The sequence below is a fragment of the Haliotis rufescens genome, unplaced genomic scaffold, assembly GCF_023055435.1.
Source record: "Haliotis rufescens isolate VD_foot unplaced genomic scaffold, xgHalRufe1.0.p SCAF_4, whole genome shotgun sequence".
Classification (NCBI taxonomy): domain Eukaryota; kingdom Metazoa; phylum Mollusca; class Gastropoda; order Lepetellida; family Haliotidae; genus Haliotis; species Haliotis rufescens.
Window position 1 is genome coordinate 13,002,006 of NW_025964112.1, and position 17,445 is coordinate 13,019,450.

At 43.3% G+C, this 17,445-nt stretch overlaps 1 protein-coding gene across 1 annotated transcript in view; it reads left to right on the plus strand.

The window, feature by feature from the left end:
- The window catches only part of LOC124111392, a 172,263-nt gene that overhangs the window by 103,712 nt on the left and 51,106 nt on the right, over positions 1–17,445 (plus strand). Inside the window, exons 63-83 of the mRNA XM_048382016.1 lie at positions 1,198–1,401; positions 1,952–2,122; positions 3,194–3,476; positions 4,185–4,435; positions 4,597–4,734; positions 5,408–5,597; positions 6,505–6,686; positions 6,922–7,146; positions 7,500–7,837; positions 8,596–8,764; positions 9,169–9,330; positions 10,039–10,191; positions 11,618–11,797; positions 12,601–12,822; positions 13,292–13,402; positions 13,823–14,056; positions 14,643–14,768; positions 15,302–15,463; positions 15,937–16,072; positions 16,330–16,480; positions 16,942–17,122. Coding sequence (XP_048237973.1) covers positions 1,198–1,401; positions 1,952–2,122; positions 3,194–3,476; positions 4,185–4,435; positions 4,597–4,734; positions 5,408–5,597; positions 6,505–6,686; positions 6,922–7,146; positions 7,500–7,837; positions 8,596–8,764; positions 9,169–9,330; positions 10,039–10,191; positions 11,618–11,797; positions 12,601–12,822; positions 13,292–13,402; positions 13,823–14,056; positions 14,643–14,768; positions 15,302–15,463; positions 15,937–16,072; positions 16,330–16,480; positions 16,942–17,122 — 3,969 coding nt within the window. The remainder of the gene's footprint in view (positions 1–1,197; positions 1,402–1,951; positions 2,123–3,193; positions 3,477–4,184; positions 4,436–4,596; positions 4,735–5,407; positions 5,598–6,504; positions 6,687–6,921; positions 7,147–7,499; positions 7,838–8,595; positions 8,765–9,168; positions 9,331–10,038; positions 10,192–11,617; positions 11,798–12,600; positions 12,823–13,291; positions 13,403–13,822; positions 14,057–14,642; positions 14,769–15,301; positions 15,464–15,936; positions 16,073–16,329; positions 16,481–16,941; positions 17,123–17,445) is intronic.

Here is a 17,445-nt window from a genome sequence, read left to right on the forward strand (position 1 = left end):
CCTCATTGTATTTCGGTTACCTATTCGGGCGTTTCGTTTTTGCATCGACTCTTGTTTCCTGAAGACAGGAATGGTCGTAGATGTTCCGGTCATCACTTGTATGCGGTGCGGATTCATCGGACCTTGACGAGGGTTTAATATGGTTCACATCTGCAAGTATGCCCACCGGCCAAGCCGTCTGATAAAGATGCAATACGGAGTAATGCAGGATAAGTTAAAAAATTTAGTAAAATCTAAATATTTTTTACATTTGTATACTTATCCTGCATTACGAAGTCTAAGTTCCCTCCCTTTCGCTACGCTACCTCCCCACGAAGTTTCAGATGTTATGTTTAAAGCAGTTATGTCTTTTGGTGTGACGTCATGACTTCCGGGTCACGTGCCGACTGTGAGAGGGCGCTGCCTCCTGGGCTGGTTGGGACAACTTTCTTCAGCAGCTGGATCTCACACAGTTCGTCTCTCTGTCAAACATAGCAGTAAATGCAATACGGAGTAATGCAGGATAAGTATACAAATGTAAAAAATATTTAGATTTTACTAATCTGTCTAAATTGGACTCTGTCAAATTCGGATTTCTATGAAATGGGAAATTTTCTCCACTCCCCTCAGTTTCTTAATAAATTATCTTTACTCAAACTGACCTACAACTCTCTAATTCAGACTTTTTACACTTCGGAATAACATTACGGTCCCAACAACCAATTTACTATTGAAAAGAAACTGTCTAAAACGGACTGGCCTGGACCAGACCAGACCAGACCAGGCTTTTTGTACTCTGTGTAATCCGGACCTCGTCCCAACTGAGTCCGAATTGGACAGATTCCACTGTTTACTGGTTGATAGCAATCTGTTATTCATCAACATAGGTTGCATATCATGATATATGTGTCATTTTGTAACGACAGTATGGCAACATGGCTGGATATGTGAGGTAGGAATATTGTGACACCCCTACTTATTTATTTGTGGGTGGCCTGAAAAAAGACATTAATTGTCTGGAAGGTAAGATGGGCACTTAATTATATGAGCAGTCAAGTCATTCTATACATACAATGTCTCATCTTTAACAATTTATGGATAGTCAGACCAAACCAATGCAAACATTGGCAACAAGTTGCTACATCTGTAACTATGACAACCATCACTATGTTACAAATCACTTGTACCTTAACTTCTTGTTGTCTCCCGTCTCTCCAGGAGCAGACGACTACTGGCACACCCCCTGCCCTTCTGGTTACTACTGCCACGACGGCACCACCTCTGCACACAAGTACCCCTGCCCGGCCGGAACCTACTACAACCTGACCATGGCACGGGATGTCATGGATTGTCTCCCCTGCCCAGGGGGAGAGTACTGTGAGACTGATGGGCTCAGCTTCCCCACCGGGAAATGTGATGAAGGTTCGTGCGGAACGTGTTGAGACACCTCTTTAACATGGCTCGCTTTTGTTTATGTATTGGCTTGTCAGATATCTGTTAATGTGTAAGTCAGTAAGATTAAATATGATGGCTTTTTGCATATAGATTACATACAGTGTTTGAAGAAGAGTGAAGAAGAGGAGTGTATAGTGGAGGGTTCATCAAGGGAATTTATGTATTCACTTTTATGTGGGTATGGTTGAATAGCCTGGTCTGGGTTTTGTTAACTACACCATGGGTGCAATGTGTGAAGCCCATTTCTGGTGTCCCCGGCCGTGATATTGCTGGAATATTGCTAAAAGTGACATAAAACCATACCCACTCACTGTTAACCACATCATAGACCCGATTTCAATTTTTGCTGTGTGACAAATTGAAGGAAATCCTGACAACATTTAACACACCTTGTGAACTAAATAGAGTAGGCCACCTGCACAATTATTCAAAAGGCATTGCCTGAAAACCACTTCAATCCTTCAGCTGCAATAAAACAGATCGACCAGGTTGTCTTGACACGTTTTAATGTTTCCAGGTTGGTACTGCACCAGCAACTCCACCTCCAAGAGCCCCACGGCCCCTGAGGGTGGGGAGTGTCAGCCCGGGGACTACTGCCCACTCGGGTCGTACGCACCAATACCATGTGACCCAGGTACTTACTGTCAGGTTGCCGGACTTGACATGCCCACTGGGAACTGTACTCCAGGTCAGTGTTTGTTTGTATTCTGCCCCTACCATTATGAACTCACCGCCAAATGACATGCAAACCATAAAACCAAATAGAGAAGCATGTACGTTAAGAAGAGATGTTTCCAATGTGTACTAACTGTGTAAAACTAACAGTCAAGTCTTCCCACAGAGTGACTTTATTCTTATCACGATAAGCTGCACATGGTTTCCGACTTTACACACTGATCCTGCACATGGATCTATGATGTCACATGTGATGCGTTCTGTATGATCGTTTGTGCATCGAACCGATTTAATATCTCTTGAATATGAGTAAGTCATCCTATATTAACCAACATGTATGGTATTCATGTTTCTTTTGGTGGTGAGTATATGTTCCATACTATTATGGTATCTATGATCTATGTAATGCACAATAAGTCTTGGGGTGCATACATGCATGGGCTAGTGTCTACATTCAGTGTTTTCTACCGACAATGATCTGGGTTCGACTCTCCACATCTGTACAATGTTTGAAATTCATTCTTTTCTCAACCCCTGAGAAGTACAAAGCATTCTGAGGCCCTGATTAAATTTCACCCTTGGATCGTCGGCCTTCTTTTTATGTTAACCTTTCATCACTAAATGGTGATCAGGACCCGTGAAAATCTTGGTAGAGAATACGTCTTCAGCACCCCATGCTAACAATAACAGGTGACCATGCTTGTATTGTCGTAAGAAGCGATTAACATGATCGGGTGGTCATGCTCGCTGACTTCGTTGATGCATGTCATCGTTTCCCAATTGCCTAGATCAATGTTAATGTCAGTCACTGGATTGTCTGGTCCAGATTCAGTTATTTGCAGACAGCCATCATATAGCTGCAATATTGCTGAATGGTGTGTTAAACAACAAACAAACAATAAATGGTGATTACATGGGTGGGAGGACCACCTTCAACCTGGATGATCTTGTAAGTCTTCATCTATGGACACCATGGTGCTCACACTGTCATCCACAGGTTTGATCGAATGATGTTGGGGTATATCTGATATATTACTGATTAAATCGTAGCCCCCTCACTGACCTGTTTCCTATGTTGCAATAGGCTACTACTGTACCCTACAAGCTAAATCTCCAACCCCTTCTGATGATGTGACTGGGAACATCTGTCCTGTCGGCCATTACTGTCCTGAAGGAAGTGGAGCCAAGCAGCCATGCATGATGGGATACTACCTGAATGTGACAGAGCAGGATGCCGAGTCAGACTGCAAGCTGTGTACAGCAGGGATGTATTGTCCAGGTTCAGGGCTGGAACTCCCTGTAGGGAGCTGCAGCGCTGGATACTACTGCCCAGGGGGAGACAACTCATCCACCCCATATGATACAAGGTGAGTTGCATGAGAGGAAGATCGTAAGGGATTAATTTTAAATATTCAAAGCTAAGAATCTGTTATTTTACTTTTTGCTAAACAGGAACATTTCATAATTTGTTGTGTTAAATTGTTTTAAAAAATTACAGGCAAGTTGCAATGTTAGATTCCCACTGAATGACATTTACTATCAACAACATCAGCTTTTGGCCAAGATATACCTTATGAGTTTCTGTTCAGACTACGTTCAAATCTTAATGGGGGCACAGGTGGCCTAGTCATCGAAGACGCCACGATTCACTGTGCAGAGTTGCGCCCCATGGGCACGCCAAAAACCTATGATTGTGGGTTCGAATCGCTGTTCGCCCCAATTATGTTTCTAGGTTTGTCAACACCATACCCGTGCTCATGGGTTTCACCAAAGTGGTAAACGTCTGACACCTGAATCACTTCGGGCTTTCCTCCCACATTAAGCTGACACACTGCGATATAACTGGAATACTGTTAAAAGCGGCATTAAACCCAACTCACTCACTCTCTCAAAACTTTGTGAGACTATAAATGGATCAAGTTGTTAGGCTTCAACGTAATGCTTCACAAAGCAAGGAATTTATCGGAAGGTCAGGCTACTCATCTGACCATCAAAATAGTACTGAGGTAGTGGTATACAAATTACAAAAATTACATGGTGGCAATAGTCCCCCTAAATGCAACCCCTTTCTCCAGATGCCCCGTGGGCCATTACTGCCCCGAGGGAAGCCCCGCCGCCATCAGGTGTGAGAACGGAACCTACCAGGACCAGGAAATCCAGTCTTCCTGCAAGACCTGCCCTGCCAGCTACTTCTGTGACAACACCATGAGCATTGTCGTCCTCGACAACTCCACCACCATCTGCCCCATGGGGTACTACTGCCCAGAAGGAACACGCTTCAATCAGGAGTTCCCCTGCCCAGTGGGAACATACAACAACCTCACTGGTAACAATGTCAATGCTGAAATCATCCATCTCATCCCTAAATTATATTGGTTTGCAGTAAGAATTTGAATGACATTTATGGGCCAACTTTTTTGGGTGTGCTGTTAGAAGTTGTCCACTGATTTATGGTGTTTAGTGGAAGTGTTGTTGCATGTGTTGCAGGCCTGTCGATAGAGAGTCAGTGTTCCCCCTGTTCTGGAGGGTTCTACTGTCCCGGCCCAGGCATGACCCAGCCCACCAACCTCTGCTCGGCTGGCTACTTCTGTAAGCAGTATGCCAACATCTCTGCTCCAGATCAAGGTAACAATCAACATGTGTACCGATATTGATGTATGAAAGAGGAGATATTGTTGTTGGTTTGTGATACCTCCGACCTAAAGGGTTTGGGTGTATAGTTATTCTATTTTGTCCATCCTTACTGAGGGCATTTTTGTGTGCGAACTAGAACTTGAATACTACTGAACACTTTCTATGCCAATAGGATAGACCTAATAGGGCGGGGATATATAGTTATGCCAAGTCTGTCCGTCCGTCCGTCCGTCCGTCCAACTATCCTTCCGAGGGCATTTTTGGTGCAGCCTATAACTTGAAAACTACTGCTTAGAGTCTTTTCAAACTTGGTGAACACTTTCTATGCCAGTAGGAGAGGTGCAGTGCAAAGGTTTTTCAATAAGTGGATTTTCTGAGAAACTATTGCTTTTTTCATGTTTTGAACTTGAAATATGTTGGAGTCTTGGTCAGGGTATTAGTGAGCCCATCTCACTCGGTGCCTTGTTTCACCTTGTCATTCAGTGCCTTTGTAAAACAAATGCTGTTGTTTAGATCTAATGCCCATGTGCTTGTGGATTTTGCAAAAGTGGTAAAATGTATATGACATGCATCAATTTGGGCTTTCCTCTCATATCAAGTGATATATTGTTCAAAGCTGCGATAAACAAATTCACTCCCTTACACAACTTTCTCCCTTCTTTAGGAGCAGACGCAAATATCTGCCCTGTCGGCCATTTCTGTGTGGAGGGCACAGCAGACCCCTACCCCTGTCCAAAGGGGACGTTCAACAACCGAACTGGCCTGGAGAAGGAAGGGGACTGTACTCTGTGTACGGCAGGCGCGTACTGTGAGGATACTGGCATGATTGAAGTCAGTGCACCATGTGAAGCAGGGTGAGCACTTGTCACATTTCTGGTTGTGAAGGGGCGGTCGGGTAGCCTAGTGGTTAAAGCGTTCGCTCGTCGCGCCGAAGACCTGGGTTCGATTCCCGACATGGGTACAATGTGTGAAGCCCATTTCTGGTGTCCCCCGCCGTGATATTGCTGGAATATTGCTAAAAGCGGCGTAAAACCATACTCACTCACTCTGGTTGTGAATGTCATTGTCATTGAAACTTTGCAAATCATAAACAAAATATCCCAAAAGATGTTTCTCACACTATATATTACATGAACAAAGACAGTTATTATATTAGCAGCAACATCAGTAGGTCAGATTGGCAAATTCAACTCATAGTTGAATTCCTTAGCTGCCAAGTCATGGCATCGAATCTCAGGTTCTCCGTGACTTCTATCATTTGCCAATGTGAGTTAACATGCTTCCATCCACATCACTTTGGGCTTTCCAACCACATTAGTATCTCCCTGCCAAGATCCCACTGAAAAACTTTTTAAAAGGGGCAATATATTGGGAGTGTCGTAAACATAATATGACATTAACTTGATTATAATGTTCTATTTATTACCTAAGAAGATGTCTACATACAGAGACAAATTTGAGTGTTTACCTATAAGGACAGCAAGACGCAACAGCAGCAGAACCACAATTTGTTGAATGATGTCAACAATCATCAGCTATGATGTCGTTTCTAGTGTGACATCATTCCATCCTCACGTCACAATACACCTAGATGACGGAAGCAATACACTGTTGTCTCTAGGGCACATACGATTTTTATGAACCCCGATATGTTTGCCCTCGTAGGTAATAAAAAGCCGTATTCACCCTTCAACAAAGGTAAGGATGATGTAAATGTTGATGATGAAGGGAGATATGATTGTAATGATGATTCATCTTCAGCTACTACTGTGTCTTGGGCTCTAACCATTCCCGCCAAGCCATCTGCCCGATCGGGAACTACTGCCCTCAGGGTTCCGGAGCCCCGACCCCCTGCCCCGCTGGAACCTACACCAATACAGAGGGCTTAGCCAATGTCACTCAGTGCACGGACTGTGATGAAGGGAAATACTGCAACGACACAGGTAAATATATCTCTCTCTTAGTTGAGTTAATATGAAAGCTTATGATATTGGACACCATAAATATCAGAGGGTTAATTATACCCCCAATATATTTGAAAAATCTAAATACTATTTAGATATGGGCTGTTAAGGTAAATGATTTGAGGGGAGAATCAGACATTGATCTGTCGTAACAAATTAGTTCAATCTGTAATCTTGTCTAATAGAAGATGAATATATTTCCTGTGTTGCGCAGGTCTGTCAGCACCGGTGGATGACTGCGACCCAGGATTCTACTGTCCTGGAGGGGACCATGTCCGAAACCCTGTGGAGACCCCATGTCCGATTGGTCTGCACTGTCCTGGAGGGAGTGGTCAGCCCGTCCCATGTGATGCAGGAACCTACACCAACTTTACCCAGGCCGACCAGTGTCTCATCTGCCCTGCAGGGTTCTACTGTGTACCTGAAGAAGTCATTGCAGGTGAGATTCAGGAGTTGTGTCCCCTAGGTGATAGGACCTGATGGTTTGGATCCTGATTATGATAGGATCTGATGGTTTGGATCCTGTTTATGAACCTTGGCATATGCTTGTGGGTTTCACCAACGTGGTAATCTGTGACCTACATCACTTTTAGTCTCAGATTTATATGATGTGACTAAAGTATTGTCCAAAGCTTCAGACACAATTCACTCATTCATTTGTATGTGAAAAACAGATGGAAAGTAAACGAATCAGAAAGAGACTTGTAGAAAATAATTGGTCTTTTATTTTGCAAATATCCGATTCTACATGATGTAATGTGAACACTGCTATGTTGTGTGTTTTCCTTTCAGGAAACTCCACCTCTGGACATCGGCTCTGCCCACGTGGGTTCTACTGTCCAGCTGGGACCGGACGGAACTGGACAGCCTGTCCAGCTGGAACCTACAGCAACATGCTGGGTCTGCTCGATGTGTCCGAGTGTCTGCCATGCACTGGGGGACAATACTGCGACACCACCAACCTCACTGCCCCCACTGGCGACTGCAGCCCCGGCTACTACTGCACGACGGGCGTTGACACCCCCACACCCACCGGCAGCCATACTGGTACTGGTGGCATCTGTCCTATTGGACACAAGTGTCCTGGAGCTACAGTCATCCCAGAGGGCTGTGAGGCTGGAACATATCAGGTTTGTGTTTTCTGTTGAGCGATCTTAGCACTATAACTGTCATAAGTGTTGATGTGTGGGGGTTACTATCATCCTAGTGTGGGGGGTATCTAGAATTCCAACCACCTCTGTGGTCTAGTGGCAGAGTGTCCGCCTGGAGAACAAAACGTTAGGGGTTCGATCCCTGGCCATGTCATACCAAAAGATGTTAAAAGATTATACTTGTTGTTACCCTGCCTGGCACTTGGCAGTAAGGGCCTAAGACGTGTACTGGTCAGCTGGGAGTCAGTATACTGTGTCTGAGTGGGGTATTCATGACTGCAGCATGGTATCTCATTGGGCTAGCACTATAAAATCAGCATTAGTCCAGACTATTACAAGCAGACAAATAATAGGCAAATTGCGAAAAAGTCGTTATTTTTGAAAATTGTTGGATTTTTGTAAAGGTTTTATTTTCTTAAATTCAGAGGTAATTTAACACTGCTTTCAGTACAATGCCTCTTCTTCGTCTTTGTTTGTCCTATTATCAGTTAAATATAAGTCACTTCAACAAAGCCATAACATCGATAGAATGATGTCACTATAGGTTCATAAGATGGCATTTTAGTTATCTATTTCTCTAGTTGCTGTGATATGAGAGTGATGGCTTATTACATATCTTGACTATGATGCCTATGATATGAGTTTTTAAGCCAGAAGTATAAACAGTAAATATCAGAATCCCTCAGAGCAAGTTGGGTTGAAGGTGTATGTGAGGTTGAATTTGACCTTCATTCCAGGACAAGGACACCCAGGCATCCTGTGAGACGTGTCCCGCAGGCTACTACTGCATCGCCAACAGCACCACCTACAGCGACAAGCCCTGCCCCTCCGGCTACTACTGTCTGGATGGGACACAGTATGACATACAGTACCCCTGCCCCCAGGGAACATTCAACAACCTCACAGGTCAGACTTGTATACTTCTTGCTTGTGAATGGTCTTTGTAGGACTTGGGGGTCATTGTCAATGTAACCAGAGACTGTGAAAGTGAAAGATGTTTTGTCATGACATTTCACAAGGCAATGTCACTTTTGGACTATTTGTCATGGCAGTGTGTGTCAACATTGTACATTATTATATTGGCATGGCTGAAAGGTCAACCATTTTCTAGAATATTTACCCTTCAAGAAAAAAACAATTCTTATGATCTCTTTTAGTGATGAAAATATTTGAATCTCCTTGGATGTTGAATCCAGATCAGTATATATGCTTGTCTTGCCACTAAACACCATTGCTTCTTTTCTTGTGATTATTGATTTTGTTGAGAAAGTTCTTAAGATAATGTTCCTTGTCCCGTTCCTCATGATCAGCCCAAGAGAACCTGACCTCCTGCAGCCCCTGTACCCCAGGGTGGTACTGTGGCTCCCCAGGGCTCTCCACCCCCACAGACCAGTGTGACCCTGGCTGGTACTGTACCTCAGGCTCAGACCTACCCACACCATCAAGCCCTGAGGGTGGAAAGTGCTTAGCAGGTAGTTATTTTTGGAATATTTACATTTACATGAGCAAGTTTTTTATCACTGTTTGCTCACCTGAAGCAACTTGTAGTTTTTACTGAACATTATATAGGAGATGTGCAATTCTTCCTGTAACTTGTACCCAAGAAAAGGGGTGCACATTTTTATCAAATGCTCATTATACAAATGAAGATGTGGTCTATTCAAAATATGAATTGTTTCATACCTTTCTTCATAATTATCAGAAAAACTGTTCAATTACAAACAGTCTTCATGTGTATTTTTCTTCTATTTCATTAAGTTTGTTAAATCAAACACATGCAAGTTGAGTTCAGACCCTCAATCACTGACAAAATTTTGAAAAGATATGTAAACTTAATGGCAGTTAAACATATTTCATATCCTAGATAAGCCTTATGTTTGACAGCCATTATGTGGCAGCACCCGTGAAGATCTGGGTTAGAATAGGTCTTCAGCAACCCTAGCTTGTCGTAAAAAGCGACTTTGCTTGTTGTAAGAGGCAACTAATGATTGGGTGGTCAGACTCACTTGCTTTGTTTGACATAAGTCATCGTATCCCAACTACTCGACTCAATTATTACAGACCAATGTCATAAAGCTGGAATATTGCTGACTGCAGCATTAAACAAAGAAACAAGACTTATCTGGCACAATAAACTGCCTACGTATTGTTTACATGGCTTTTAACCCTCCCTCCACCAGGAACCTACTGTCCAAGGGGCAGTGCAGCGCCACTGGGCTGTGACCATGGAAAGTACTGCGATAGCAACATGATGGACACACCCAGAGGACCTTGCATGGCAGGATATTTCTGTGATTCAAATTCAACCACAGACAGACCAACTGGAACTGGAGGTAACTTCCCCACTGTACCATCACTCTACACTTTGTCCTGCATAGATCAAAGTCTATGGGCTCATGTTTCCAAAGAAGCAGGATGTGTCCCCAGTACACCATAGTAGGTAGTATAAACAACTAAGATTGGACTCGGTGGACACAATGGCCACCAGTCATCCACATGATGTGGATGAGTTACCATCATGGAAGACCGAATCATACATAGCATTGTATGCTGATATTTATTTATTTTTAGTTTTTGTGATTTATTTATTTAATTATTTTTTATTCATATTTGTTAACAGTTTTTTTTTAGTTCAGTAGGTGTTTACATTCATTTCAATAGTGGGACAGTCGGATAGCCTTGTGGTTAAAGCAGTTGCTCGTCACGACGAAGACCTGGATTTGATTCCCGACATGAGTACAATATGTGTGAAGCCCATTTCTGGTGTCCCCCGCCGTGATATTGCTTGAATATTGCTAAAAGTGACATAAAACCATACTCACTCACTCACTCACTCATTTCAATAGTTATGAATAAATAAGTATTACAGTCTAGAAAATAGTAAGGGCTCGTTCAACAAATCTAATCTAATCTTTATGCATGCTCACAATATTGATCTCTGAATTGTAAGCTCCAGGCACTGTGAAAATGTATTTCACATGTTCATCTACTGCATCCTCATTGTTGTAGTAACCGCCTCTGTGGTCTTGTGGTAGAGCGTCCGCCCGGAGAGCGGAAGGTCCGGGGTTCGATCCCCGGCCGCGTCATACCAAAAGACGTTAAAAGATGGTACTTTTTGTTACCCTGTCTGGCGCTCGGCATTAAGGGGCTAAAACAAGGACTGGTCGGCTCGGAGTCAGTATACTGTGTCTGAGTGGGGTATTCATTTTAAACTGCGGCATGGTATCTCAGTGGGCTAGCACTATAAATCAGCATCAGTCTGGACTAGTACAAGCAGCCACACACAAACACATGCATGCACGTCGCTATATAAGTGTAATAATCTTGGACGCGACATTAAACCCAATTTCACCTCACCTCATTGTTGTAGTGCTAAAAATCGGATTTATCAGTTCCAGGTTTAGAGATGAATACTACTGGCTTATATGATAAAGCTAAACCCACTGTATTGCCTCACTGCAAATAGCTGCAGCATTGCTGAAAAGGCAATAAGTACTCACTCACTCTTTATTTTATAGCTTACTTACAGACCGCCGTCATATAGCTGGAATATTGCTGAGTGCGGCATTAAACAACAAACAAACCAAACCAAACCAAACCTTATTGTATAGCCTATAGCAGATGGAATATTGCTGAGTGTGGTGTTAAACATCGATCTACCAAGAACAAACTTGATGGTGTACAGTAGGTGGAATAACATCTTGTGACTGGGACTGATACAGAGAGCTTGAAGTGACACCTGAGTATTGTTTGTTCCAGGAGACCGCTGCCCAACTGGGCATTACTGTGTTGAGGGCACAGGGTCCCCCAGTCCCTGTGATCCTGGCTACTATCAGCCCAGTCTGGGAGCTCAGAACGTCACCTGGTGCATCATCTGTACAGCCGGGAAGTACTGTAACCAGAGCGGCCTGGAGGCCCCCGATGGTGAATGTGACAGAGGTAGGTAACCATCTGTAGACAAGAGCAGCTTAGAGTAGAGGTAAGTAAACTATCTGTAACCAGAGGGCCCAGATGGTGAATGTGACAGAGGTAGGTAACTATCTGTAACCAGAGCAGCTTGGAGCAGAGGTAGGTAACTATCTGTAACCAGAGCAGCTTGGAGCAAAGGTAGGTAACTATCTGTAACCAGAGCAGCTTGGAGCAAAGGTAGGTAACTATCTGTAACCAGAGCAGCTTGGAGCAAAGGTAGGTAACTATCTGTAACCAGAGCAGCTTAGGGCAGAGGTAGGTAAACTATCTGTAACCAGAGCAGCTTAGGGCAGAGGTAGGTAACTATCTGTAACGCGAGTGGCCTGGAGGCCCCTGATGGTGAATGTGACCGTTAGGCAACTATCTGTAGACAGAGCAGCCTAGAGCAGAGGTAGGTAACCATATGTAGACAGAGCAGCTTTGGAGCAGAGGTAGGTATCCATCTGTAACCAGAGCAGCTTGGAGTACCCTGCATCTTATGGCCTGTTGAGGCAGCTTATTTGGATAGGGTGTCAGTCTTGATGATTTTTGTTGATCATATGTCATCGAAATGATATCAGTATCTGACTGTTAGTGACTGCAGACTGAAACAACAAATATTTCAGACTATGGCACAAGATGCTAAAATAATCATTCAGAGGCTAAGTTGAAAGTTGTGATGCTTCATGGCTGAGTGTATAATTTCGTATGAGATGCATGTGTAAAGAAGGCTTGGGAAACACTGCAAGTTGTAAGGATGAATGGCTAAGTGATGATGACACAATTGTTTCCAGGCTACTACTGCCCTGAGGGTCAGAATGTGCGCAACCCGAGTGTGTACGAGTGCCAGGGTGGGTACTACTGCCCAACAGGATCCAGTAATCAGATCATGTGTAGGTCTGGCACCTACCAGGACCTCACTGGCCAATGGGATTGCAAGGAATGTGTGGCTGGATTCTACTGTGATGATGCTGTCGGACCAATCACATCGTACACACCATACAGCTGCCCAGAAGGTAGGACAGGAACCCTTGTCGGCAGTTATATTCAGTTATGTGATATTAACCAAAGCCATGTCCATGTGATATGTCATATGATTCATAATAGAACTTTGGAAAAAATTATGATGTTGATTTTGTTTATTTTTTAGAAAATAACCTCAAATAAATCATGACACATTTAATCTTATTTTTATTTTCTACTGCAATCTGAAAATATGTATAACAAGAAAATATATTGTTTAGGTCTCCCATGAACTCAGAGCTTTAAACATTTTTGTAGAAACACAAATGGCAATATGTCATATCATTGAAATGTTGTCCCCCCCCAGTATGACTAAGCATGCCCACTTGAAATGGAATAATTGCAAGGTGCGTAGCTAAAACTGATGGTGGCTTACAGACAACATGAAATGATAACTTCAGTTATCTGTGGGAGGTGTAAGTAAATACTCTGTGTGTACATAATGCTCTCATTTGTCTGCAGGGTACTACTGCCCCAACGGCACAAAGGTAGCAACGGAGTTCCCCTGTCCCAGCGGCAGCTACAACAACATGACAGGACTGAGAACTGACACTGAGTGTCCCTTCTGTCTCGGTAATTATATTTCATACTGGCCTACTTGATGTTGGTTCCTCCTGTGTCGGTAACTGTTTCACACTGACCTCCTTGATGTTGGTTCCTCCTGTCTCGGTAACTATATATCATACTGACCTACTTGATGTTGGTTTCTCCTGTCTCGGTAACTATATATCATACTGACCTGCACAATATGAATAGCTTAAACACTATGTATTGACATAACAGGATGTTATTTTTATTTGTATTTTGTTGTTTGTTGTTTAACGCCGGATTCAAAAATATTCCAGCTATTTGACAGTGGTCTGTAAATAATCAAGCCTGGACCAGACAATCCAGTGATTGACATCATGAGCATCGATCTAGGCAATTGTGATACGATGACATGCATCAACCAAATCAGTTCCCTCACTAACTCATTCATTTCCATCTGTTTAGGTGCCTATTACTGCCCAGCGGGGACAGTGTACCCATCCCTCCCATGTACTGCGGGGTACTACTGCCGCACAGGAAGTATGACCGCAGCTCCAACACAGGGCATTGATGCGGACCGCTGCCCAGTTGGTCACTACTGCCCTGAACAAACCACAGAACCCATCAAGTGTCCCCCAGGGACATACTCCAACAACACACAGCTGATGAACGTCACCGATTGCACGCCCTGTACAAAAGGCAAGAATAGGTTTTCAAAACATTTCATCATTTCTTTGTAAAATGTTGATCCATGATCCACTGTTCATGTCCACTTTATATAACATTGAAGAAAGCAGATCCATGATCTTTGTTGTGAAATATTGTTGGTCACATTTTAGACTGTTTGCTTCAGTTACAACCTTGATTGTCTGTCTGCCTGTCTCTGTGTCCATCCATCTGTGTGTTTGTTTCTGTCTGTCTGCCTCTGTGTCTGTGTGTGTGTCCATCTGTCTGTGTGTTTGTGTCTGTCCATCTGTCTCTGTGTGTCTGCCTGCCTGTCTATGTCTGTGTGTCTGGGTCTGACTGTCTCTGTGCATGTGTGTGTGTGTGTGTGTGTGTGTGTGTGAATCTGTCTCTCTGTGTAACATGTTTAGGTTTAGAGACAGTAAACCATCACTGGTTCATTCAGGTTGTCTAATAGCCATAAACTGTCAAAAAGACCATCAACAAGATTTCATGAAAATCCTTCACATGTTGTAGCTGTTTTGATGACAACACACAGGTCTTCTACAGTCTTTAGGCCCATGTATGTATGAAGGTCTGTCATGTGAGTGGTCTGTTTCAGGCTGGTACTGTGAGATCTCTGGGCTGACAGAACCCACAGGCAAATGTTCCCCAGGCTTCTACTGTGTGTCTGGCTCCGACAACAAGGCCCCTGATATCTGCACAGCGGGACGGTACTGTCCAGAAGGTGAGATTCAACAACAACAATTTTAATGTAAATGTGAATGTGCATGTGCATGTAAATATGAATTTTCTTCAGGATGTCGTCATCAGCCAGGTTCAAAATACATGTTCACACACTGTTGCTATACTATTGGAACAGTTGTTCCATAATTGTGATAGTATTGGGATAGACTGCAAACACTATTGTCATACTACTGAAACTATTATATCACAAAAGCTATTATGTTACTTACTACAATGCCGATGTCGTGGCTTTATTTAGCTCAAGGCCTAATCATCATAATGATGTGATGATTTACTATCTGTACAAGGGGCAGTCGGGTAGCCTAGTGGTTAAAGCGCTCGCTCGTCACGTCGAAAACCCGGGTTCGATTCCCTAGATGGGTACAATGTGTGAAGCCCATTCTGGTGTCCCCCGCCGTGATATTGCTGGAATATTGCTAAAAGCGGCGTAAAACCGTACTCACTCGCTCACTCACTCACTATCTGTACTAAATTTGGTGCATATGGAAGTAAGTTTCCACCCATTATGTTCAGGCACACACACACCAGAGAAGTGCCCTACGGGTACGTTCTCCAACACCACAGGGCTGAGTGCAGTGGAGAACTGCACAGACTGTACGGCAGGGTACTACTGTCAGAGTGCCGGCCTCACCGCAGAGGAGGGAAACTGCACCCAGGGCTACTACTGCCCAACAGGTGGGTCTCTTTCATAACTCTAGGACAGCAAAATACACTTCAAAGAGACAAAAATGTTGTCCAAATATTGAAAAATAATCAAGTTTGAAGAACAATTGGGCATGAAACTTTTTATGGATGACAACTACTTTGTTGTTTGTAACAATGCTTTGGGGCTTCTTTTTGCTCCATTTATTAGATGTATGCACTTTTTTTGTTGGTTGTGAAAAATTGCATATCTTTGTATCAGTAATTTGTATTCTTTTTTTCTAATATATTATTTAGAACCAAAAATATCAATTGTTTTTCAACTTTGGATAGTGATGATGTTTCCTTGGCTGAGAGCACAGATGATGTATTAGGCTTATCGAAAGTGTCAAATATATAAAACCTGGCTACCAGTTTACCGTATATTAATTGTGAATTGTTCCCAGGTCAGAATGGTGTAATCAGTAGGACTTCTCTCTGTTCAGTTGCTATTTCCTCTGTAACAGGTTCGACCATGCCTACAGCAGTTGTCTGCCCCATTGGCCTCCACTGCCCCACAGGATCAGATGAACCCAGGTCCTGCCAACCAGGATACTTCACCAACAGGACAGGACTGTGGATCTGTGACATTTGCCCCGATGGGTGAGAGCGAGGGCTGGGATGGGGTGTTCCCACTTTGTGTCTAGGCAACATTTTCAAATGTAACTGTTGATTGAGAGAATTTTCCAACAATCATGCATGCATGGATGATATCATGTAAAATTCAGAAATTAGGCAATAAAACCTGGCAAGGTGAAGACCCTTTGACATACGTTTTGTTACGCTTTTCATGAATTGGTTTTGTTTGGATTTTCATGTATTTTTACAATGATCTTGATAATAACTATACATGTTTCAAGTTTCTTCTGCCTTCCGGAGAATGTGACTGCAGGCGTGCCGACGTCCGGGCACTTCGACTGTCCCCCTGGGTACTACTGCCCATCTGGGACAGGTCTGGACTGGAAGCCCTGCCCCATGGGCACATACAGCACTCAGACGAAGCTGTACATGGTGGGTCACCAGCCAGGAGTCTGACATCTGTCTGAATGAAATGTTTCATTACTTGTGCCTCTGATAACATTGTAATGGATTTTTGGTTAAATTGTCTCTTTAGATTACTGCACGGATTAGGAATTTAAAATACCTGATGTGGTTAATGATTAATTCTTTAATGGGTGAACAACCTAAATACTGGAGTGTTTATGATGTTCCAGTATGAAGGACAAATATTATTTTAGTTCTGATTTTGTCCAAACTGAACTGATATTGAATTGTAATCAGTATGAGGTAACATTTCCGATGTCATTGCTTTAGCGCTTTTGAACTTGAAAGTTCAAGTGAGTTAAAATAGCGCCAGTCCGTCAGTCCTCCTTATGTTGCAAATATTCCACATAGATACAGGTGAGCTATACAGACCCTGGGTACTGTGTTTTTGTCAAAGTGAACTGATCAGTGTTTGTGTTCCCATTCAGGTGAGCCAGTGCAAGGACTGTGATGGCGGCCACTACTGCTCCATGGAGGGGCACACCAATGTCACCGGCCTCTGCTCCGCAGGCTATTACTGTCAGTCAGGCGTGGACCGACCAAATCCGGACAATGCTGCAACCAACAGTTCGTACCCAGCATCCTGTCCTCTGATTGGTGGACACACAGGTACCATGTGACATAGTGCTATCTGTCCATGTTATTGGATGACATTTACGTGATTAGGGTGTGGGTTCATAAGCATATGGGTTTGTCTGCTTCAGATTCAATATTTTGCAGACTTGAAAAGGAACAATAGTGTAAGACTTTATACTTTGCCTGTAGTGCACCATCCACTTCTATAAGGGGTGTTTGGGTAGCCATGTGGTTAAAGCATTCACTTTTCACACTGAAGACACAGGTTTGTTTCCCCACATGGGTACGTGAAGCCAATTTTGGGTGTCCCCTGCCTTGATATTGCTGGAATGTTGCTTAAATCAGCATAAAACCCT